Here is an 8,427-nt window from a genome sequence, read left to right as displayed (position 1 = left end):
TCTCAGCAAGGCTCTGGCTACGACCCTGCCTACACACAAAAGCAGATCCAGTCGTCTGCGTTGAATGATGGGCAATTCAATGTCCGTGGGGGCAGTTCATACCTAAGGCAGACAGCTTCACGGAGGCCTTTTTCTGGGGCGGTGGGCTGTAAAGGAAGATAATTCGGAAAAGATACTTAGGTGTCCTTAGCAGGTGTCCAACATACATTTTACACACCAAAAAATAGTAATGCTGATCCAGAAATATGCAACAAAGCAGCCATACAACCAGTCTGCAGTCATCCGAGAAACAGCTGGGCCAGGGCAGCATTCGCCGACGGCGGGCGGAAGCAAGGCCCAGATAACAAATATATGATACAACGGCTGTTCTGTGGCTTGGCCTTTGAAGGAGAACGCCCAGGCTTTTGTGGCTTTGGCCATGGCTTTCGTAATAGTGTATTCGGTAGTTTCAAGCTTCCGAATCGTTTCCTCCTGAAATGCTGCCATAACCCGTATCTCTTAAAAAGCAGGAAGTAAAGTGAAGGCGCATGAAAAATCGGTCGCACTGTGAGCTTTCGATTCACTTTAAAAGTTCTCACCAGCCTATGCCCAGGCCGAATTTTGGCATCTACCTTGTAGAGGCAAATGCCTTCTCAGTGACTCCAAATGCCTACCCGTTGGTACAACTTTGCCTAGTAAGGAAAGATTATGTTGAAATGGACGGATAATCCTGGGGATCTGGATAGCTTTATTTGCTGAATGACATAAGTGAGTCGAATAGGCAAGATTGTGCACCAATGAGAAAACCTCTAGATGCAAATCTAGCGCAGCAGCCATAACATCTGAATAAAAGGCGACAACCTCTTCCATCTCTACCCACCCCACCCCCTCCCCCTTGCCATCGGATTTGCTTTCCGTAAAAAGTTCCTGAAGTACGCCCCGAGGTTACCCTCCCGCCCACGTTTTGGAACGTTCCTACACCTGCGTATGAAACTCCGGGTTTCACGGGGCTTGCACACAAAAAGCGTTTTACGAAATCAGGTGTAAACTGTGTGAAGAACAAGGGATGGACATATTCTTTGTCAGGGAGTCCAGGCGCCCATTCTTTTGATATGTACTGAAGACCTGCTAGTCGCTAAAACAAAACCGAGAATACGCCCTTCGGCGATCTTTTCCTTTACAAAACGCGGTCAGACTGAAATACAGCGAGATACGGACCCTACATCCCTTTTAGAGCTAAAAGCCATATATAGAGCACAGGACCATCCAGACAGGAACATAAGTGATTTTTTTTAAGAGGCCGGTGACCTAACTTTAGCGTACAGGGTTCATCATAACCGATTGCGAAAATGTGATTAGTGTACTGATGTGGACTGCGTGTTAGCTTAGAACCTTTCAAAGAGAATGTTTCAGATTTGTATGGGGTTTTAAACTGAAATAGCCATCTTGAAGAACTTTGGTTGCTGTTCATAATCCTGCTCTTCTTTAGATCTAAGCCGTTCGAGTTTCTGGGCTACACACCCGCAAAAATGGGGAAGGGGTTATCGGGAGAGTATTTCAGTCACCTTGGCATTCATGACGTCACAATAATGTCACTCAAATCATGGATTCCATTCTACAGACCATGCAGCGATCAAGGCCAAGAAAAGATAATTGTCGAGGCGTTCATATCTGACGTTCGTGAGCGCGATTTTCAGATTTAACGGCCGTCAATGGGCTGTCAATCAATGTTGTGCGAGGTAGGATGACGTGATCAAACCAGGACGCGAATTGAGAAGCATATTTGCGAAACAAAATTGTGCTGTCTAGAACAGTCTTTTCCACTTAAAAAGTTAACCAATAGTCATGAGTGAGCTTGTTTCATCATATCTTATGCTTTTTTCAAAAGTTTCAAACGTGAAACGCTATCTCTAATGCCGTGGTGATGCCTGATGCGTGATGCGCAATGCCTGCAAGATAAAACGGTTTACGTTCATAAGTGGTGTGTGATGCGCAATACCTCTTTTTGAAATATTTTGCATGTATAACTGATGCGTTATATGTGATGTTTGTTTGTTGGTATCCGTTTGCATGTACACACATTTTTTCAGGGATTTCAATTTTTATTTAGATGTGCACTGTCTCGTGATAATGGCTGGCAGAAGCTCTTTGTTTTCCCCCTGAATGCTGGTTACCTGTAAAAACTATGGCTCGCTGTTAAAAAATATAAAAAACTCAAACACCAAAAAGTCTAGAAATCGTCAAACGGTATCAAAGTTGCTACTAATATTAGTTTTCATAAAGGCATGTTGCCGAAATATCAGTTAATCATCTATCCATTATTCTGGCTATTCTACCGGGAATAAGGCTATTTGTATTGTCTTATCTACTCCTGAAAACGCAGCAACTCGGAATGTACAGTGCATTTCCAAACAGCTAATTTCCGTTCGTTTGGTGTTTCAGTGACGTCATCAACATCCCGCATTAAAGAATGAGCAAAAACGGTTCGCTTGGCACCGATGTTATCATCAGCTGGCACGTACGTGGCTGCTCATCTAAATTAAAAGGCGTAGTATTTTTTGGACGTTCCTATGTCACTGGTGTTGTAAGATTGTCTTAAGTAGTTTGAATAACTGTACCAAAGCCATTCTGAGCACTGACGCTCCTGCCTATGCTAATAGGGTATGATAAGAAAATTTCTTTAGCAGGTCAGTTGCATCTGGATGGGAATATGATTGCAAACTCTGTGAAGTGATGTATGGCCAAGCAATTAAAGTGTAATCGAGCTAAAAAATGGCCACTAGTCTTGTCCACTAAGGTGTCTACTTGTTTTTTATTCTTGTTTTGCAACATGAAAGTAGGGAAGCATGTTTGGATATATGTGGTCATGACCACACAGCACAGTGGTTGGTGTGTAGCAGACTTGCGAGATTTATTGTGGCTGTGTTTCTGTTCTAGCCAAGTTATTGCATTCTGCATGGTGTTTGATGCTGGTTTCTATCCCATGGATTTAGTGGATTGCTGGCAATAAAGAAAACATGGTCAACCGGAGGCATGTGTAAAAAGTATTTGTGCTGAATACTATTTCAGGTCAACATCACTTTGCATGGTATAAGACATAAGCCTCTTCATGGAAATAAGTGCAGATCTTGTTCCATCTCTTGAAATGGGCCTGAAGCTTTGTCAGTGATGGTTAAATGTACAAGTCATCATTGGCAGTGGTTTTGCTTGCTGCCATTGTCATGACCAGTCAAAGGAGCATTGTTGTGTCATGATAATGAAGCTTCCCTTGCACCTCTCTTGGAGATGTGAGGGAAGCTTCATATTCATATTGGAGTTTTAAGCAGCTTGATATCATGCTGCCATCAACAACAAATCTTCTGTTGCCGCCACCAGATCTGCCACGATGAAACAGCCGACTTCACCGCTGCCAACACAGCCTCAGTCGCCATACCATTTTGATTCCAGTGTGTCTCCCCTGCCACCTCCCATCACACATGGGTATGTGCAAATATTTTCAAAGTGGAATAACTGCTGAACTTAGCCGAGTTGCATAGCCTTAAAGCCAATCTGGTAACAAGTGCAGAAATTCATTGTGTCTAGGATTTTTGACACTGCCAACCCACACATGCAAGATGTGTCAGCATGTCGCTTGCCCTCTGCTAAAAAGTGGTCAGTATATGATCAACATTTGCAATGAACCTGTCATTGACAACAAACAGCTTCTCATGCCATACTTGCAGCTGGGTCAATTGCACTGGATTGGAACCCTGCACATGAACATTCTCAGCTATCAGAACTTGCTTGCTTCTGTTATCGCTTCAGTGCACTTCCCATCCTGTCACCAGCTGATCTGACCTGTCGCTGGTCAACATGACATGATATACATCCTGGTGCTGCAGAGCCAGCTGTCTATCAGCAGCTGCCAAGCGGTACAAGTACCTGCGGCGCGTGATCCACTTCAGCCAGATGGACTTTGAGTTTGCGCTCTGGCAGATGTTATATCTGTTCATCGCGCCCCAGAAGGTCTACAGGGATTTCCATTATAGGAAGCGTGAGTATCCCGTGGGAACCCACGTGGTACTTCTCTGGTTGTCCAACCTGCAGTCACTGCTGGGGGCAGACAGAGTGCCAGTCTTGGTGGACCCATCTGTGTGATTCCATGTTCTATGGGATCGGTTGTCATAGCAGCACATTTCGTTGCGATGATTATGACCAACCGTGACTCACAGGGTCCTGTTCAGCTCTAAGCTGGTGTATTTCATTTTGAGCAAGAGCTCCTATTCATTGTATATGGGCACATTTTGAAAGTGCAAACCCATGTACTTACTGCACACATTGCAAACATGTGCTTCCAAAAACTGGTGGCTTTGTGTTGAACATTCATATACAAAAGTTTAATTAGTACAGTGTGTGCATGGATACAAGTGAACAAATTCAAACATCACTTACCACCATTGAATCTCAGGACTTTTATGTTCTTCATGGTTTGTTTTGATAATCTTCTGATTGTAAATATGCTGAGCATGCACCATTTGCTCTTTTGCTGAGGGCAGTAACCCATTTGACAGGCTCTGGCGCCCAATCCAGCAGTGCACATGAACATAAAAACACAAATGTTTTGTTTGCAGTTGTCTGAGTTATGTGCCCTTGAATTGGATCCCCCATCTCCATGGACATGAAGTTACCTGTCGCACCCAGCTCCGATGTACCCCGGAGATCCACCCGCTCCGCACCCTCACACGTCGCCTTGTACCAGGCTTGACCTCTCCGCACCACCCTGACAGCTCAGACTCCGCTGCCTGCTAACCAGCGCCATCTGTGCTGCAGAGACGAAGGCGCAGTTCGCCAGGGACGACCCGGCCTTCCTGGTGCTGCTCAGCGGCTGGATCATTGGTAAGCTGGGCTGGCTGTGCGCGTCGCCGCCTCGGCCGCAGACAGGGCGGGCGGGGCCGCGGCGGAGCCCGTCTTCCGCTGTGTCACTCGTTGCGTGACTCGAAGCTCTTGTTAGGAGCCGGATGGCCAGTCTCGCTGGAGTTGGCCGGCCAGCAGGGCACGGAACGGGCGGTGGGCTGGCCAGCAGGGCACAGAGCGGGCAGTGGGCGGGGCACGGAGCGGGCGGTAGGCCGGTGTCGCGGGCCGGGGGTTTGATGCATCGGTATTGTGCGGTGCTGGAGACACACCGGCACACTGTGCCAGTAACGGTGCGCCCGTAGCGTTGTGTCGCGGACATTGTCCGACGAGACGCCCTTCGCAGTACGCCTGATATTGTGCCACTGACAGTGTACCGTTTGCAGTGTCGTCGGCCTGCTTCGCGCTGGTGCTGCGACTGGGCGTGGGCGGCTTCCTGGTGTTCCTGTTGTACGTGTTCACCGTGGACACGCTGCTGATCGGCGCCGTCATCGCCACAGCGCTCTGTGGGTGCCGGTGCTGCTCCCTCGCTCGCCTCCCCAGCGGTTGTGGCCTCAGTAGCGGCGTGGCTCCGTGGACCGCTGGCCTCAGTACGCGGCGTTCGCGGGCCAGGATACGGTCACACATTGTGAGCGTGCGTCTGATGTAGGCGTCCGCCAAAATGTGTACGGCACGGATCTTTCTGTTTTGTTTGTCCGTGCAGAAAACGCAGTCACCACGACCTGTCACAGTGCAAGCTACACATGTTTGTATCATGTTTGTGCCGTCTGCGTAAGCCTTTAGATTGGATTCATGTATTGACGTCTCTGGTCGCCTGGCCTGTGCCATGTCTCCCCAGGCTGCTGAGTAACCGGTACCTGCGCCACTCGCCGGACACTGGCCAGGACGTGGAGTGGGGCTTCTCGTTTGACGTCCATCTCAACGCGTTCTTCCCGTCGCTCATCATCCTGCACATCGTTCAGATACTACTCTACAGAGGTCGGTGCTCGCTGGCGCTATGCCCCCCGTAGGCGATTAATGTTCCAGCGCTCTAATAACGGCACTGCGTGGCGTTCAGTGCCGTGTCGCATGTCAGCTTTTGTCTGAGTATTTACTGGAAGCCAACGGAATAGGGAGAATTGCTGTGGGAAGTGTTATGCATGATTAAGTAAGTTGCATAAACCTGGCAGTCATGGGTGCTGTCGTACACACGACTACTTGGCAGACGTTTTACCCTGTTTTTCTTCGCAAACGACCAACGGATGCGCTGAATCAAACGGTGATGGGGAGTCCCATGATTATGTAGGCCAACGTTTTGGTGGGCCAATAGTTATTGATGGCGCCATAGGTTAGGTGATTTCCAGAGTTTGAGCTGATTCCCATGATGCCTATTTCTGCTGTAGACCTGAAATACGGGCATTGCAGGCAACAAGGTGTGTAAATGCATGTGGCAGGCGCCAAATCTGTCATGCGGGCTTTTCGGATTCAGGTGGAGTAGTCTTCACCAGGTCAATAGGCTAACGCCCGCTAGCCCTGAGACAAGACCTAGCCCGGCTTTGACCTACGACGACCCAGTTTAAATCAAACGGCAAGGAATGCCTTTTGGGTGCCTAACGGTTTGTATCGATCTCTCGCTGTATTGTCATGTAATGTCACCGCGTGACAAGACACCGGGCGGCGGAAGGAGCATCGCAGATCGCATTGATGACGTGGTCTTGATATGACCCAGGTTGATGTGACTTTGAGTTCATCCTAACGCACTTGGTGGCTATTTTGCGACACGGGCGCGATACGACCATTACAGTTGGCGCGTCCTAAAGCCCAAATCATCATCATCATCATCATCATCATCATCACCCGAGTGTTTCAAATCGCTCTTTCAGTTTGGCTGTTGTTGTAGGACAATCGAAACAGGTTTAAAACACCCTATGATTCACGGTGTGTTCCCCGACTTGGCTTCCTGTTCAGAATGGACCAACAAAGTGGCCTAATGCAAACGAGTCCACTCTCGCCCTAACCCATGCCACTTTGCAACCCACAGCAATCACAAACTTTGTTCCGCCAGCGTTCCTGGTGCAAGACGGTTTCCTTTCCCATCTGGTTGGGAATGTACTGTGGACGGTGGCCATTGGGTACTACATCTACATCACGTTCTTGGGTTATAGTGGTGAGTAATTCGGCGGACACTGAGCACCTGCCATGCCATTTGCGGGTTAGGTAAACGCTTCTGTCGTTGTGTTGCGTCTAATACAGCGGTTATGATCATCCGAGGCAACGTCATTGTAAACGGATTGTGTATTGGTGGTTTGGATGTACCTTAAAGTTTTCGAAAGAGGATGGCAAATTTTGTTTTGCGGCGCTGTCCTGCCATGCTTTGCTTGCGTTCCGGAAGTGATGATTGTCTGGTTTGATGTTACCACTCGCATGTAGCTCGTGCCGTGGCTGGTATTGTGTGCCGAACCCCGCGCCTCTCAGCGTGTCACCCTGACCCTGGCACGCGCCGCCACAGTGCTGTGTGTGGGTCTCGCGCCTATCGCCGCGTCTCCCTGACCCCGGCCCGCGCCGCCACAGTGCTGTGTGTGGGCCTCGCGCCTCTCGCCGCGTCTCACTGACCCCGTCCCGCGCCGCCGCAGCGCTGCCGTTCCTGAAGAACACGCGGGTGTTCCTGTACCCGCTGACGCTGCTGGCGCTGATGTTCGTGGCCGTGACGGCCAGCGGCGTCAACCTCAGCCGCACACTGATGGAGTTCTACCGGTACCGCGTGCTGGCCAGCTTCAACTGGCTGTGATGGTCCGGACTGGGGCCGGGGACTGGACCCTTGGGGAGCGGAGGCCGCCCTCTGACGGGCGCGGACCTGCTGTGTGGTGACGTGCAAGTGATGGGCGCTGGGCCGCGGGCGTGCGGCGCCTGGCGGTGATGGCGGGACGTTGTGCACCACGCGTCGCGTTTGTTATGTTCAAGGCCACTGTTGGTGGGTGATGCGCATCGTTTAGCTGTGAGTCACGTTATTTTCTGTATGATATCGACACTTTCGACACTGTGCTGGTTATCCAGAGTGCTGCGAATATCTAATACAGTCCTCTTTACTACTGCGACTGTACTGTTGTGCAAGCTCGCGACTTCATAGACAGCCGATGGTGTGGTTGCCAATCGTAAGGGATGACCCCTGTTTTTAATTCTTGCCAAAGGTAGTTTTCCACTGATGACGCGCATTCCTGATCGATACACGTGCATCGCTGCGTCCTTCTAAAGCCGTGCCTCGAGAAGGATGGACAGACTTTCTGGGTATCCGAGGATGTCATTACACATCTGGGCGGAGCGTGGCACGGCTGGCTCGAGGCAGGCTGCCGTCCGGTAGGCCCCGTGTTCGGTACATTTCCACCAGGGTGGGCGCCGGCCGTCCAGCTGAGCCCCGATAGCGGCTATCTCGCGGCGTCCCAGAGCACGTTTACCGCACGCGTGACCGGCAGCGCGTGGCGAGTTCGGCCGGAGGGGCGGGGCGTGGCGCGGCGCACCGAAGCCCGGCCTGGCTCGCTGCGCGGACATTCTGTGAAGGGGCGACACTCACGGGCCGTGCAT

The 8,427-nt window shown here is 50.3% G+C and overlaps 1 protein-coding gene across 1 annotated transcript; it reads left to right on the top strand.

Moving 5' to 3' along the window:
- The first annotated feature begins 2,502 nt into the window (after positions 1–2,502).
- On the top strand, positions 2,503–7,937 carry LOC119107530 (protein unc-50 homolog). Its single transcript, XM_037231004.1, has 8 exons — positions 2,503–2,666; positions 3,355–3,459; positions 3,861–4,012; positions 4,789–4,854; positions 5,256–5,375; positions 5,707–5,847; positions 6,914–7,015; positions 7,482–7,937. Exons 2-8 carry the CDS (start codon positions 3,365–3,367, stop codon positions 7,634–7,636), a joined length of 831 nt encoding a protein of 276 aa, XP_037086899.1. The 5' UTR covers positions 2,503–2,666; positions 3,355–3,364; the 3' UTR covers positions 7,637–7,937.
- The last annotated feature ends 490 nt before the right edge of the window (positions 7,938–8,427 follow it).

This window comes from Pollicipes pollicipes, unplaced genomic scaffold (assembly GCF_011947565.3).
Source record: "Pollicipes pollicipes isolate AB1234 unplaced genomic scaffold, Ppol_2.1 Scaffold_6686;HRSCAF=7923_pilon_pilon_pilon, whole genome shotgun sequence".
Classification (NCBI taxonomy): domain Eukaryota; kingdom Metazoa; phylum Arthropoda; class Thecostraca; order Pollicipedomorpha; family Pollicipedidae; genus Pollicipes; species Pollicipes pollicipes.
This window is presented reverse-complemented; position numbering and strand designations above follow the sequence as displayed.

Bases quoted from the DNA above. Each gene is read 5' to 3' on its own strand.
- LOC119107530 (XM_037231004.1), top strand. From the start codon at position 3,365: ATGAAACAGCCGACTTCACCGCTGCCAACACAGCCTCAGTCGCCATAC. The intron at 5,848-6,913 runs GTCGGTGCTCGC...TTGTTCCGCCAG, and splicing joins TCAGATACTACTCTACAGAG to CGTTCCTGGTGCAAGACGGT. The intron at 7,016-7,481 runs GTGAGTAATTCG...GCGCCGCCGCAG, and splicing joins CACGTTCTTGGGTTATAGTG to CGCTGCCGTTCCTGAAGAAC.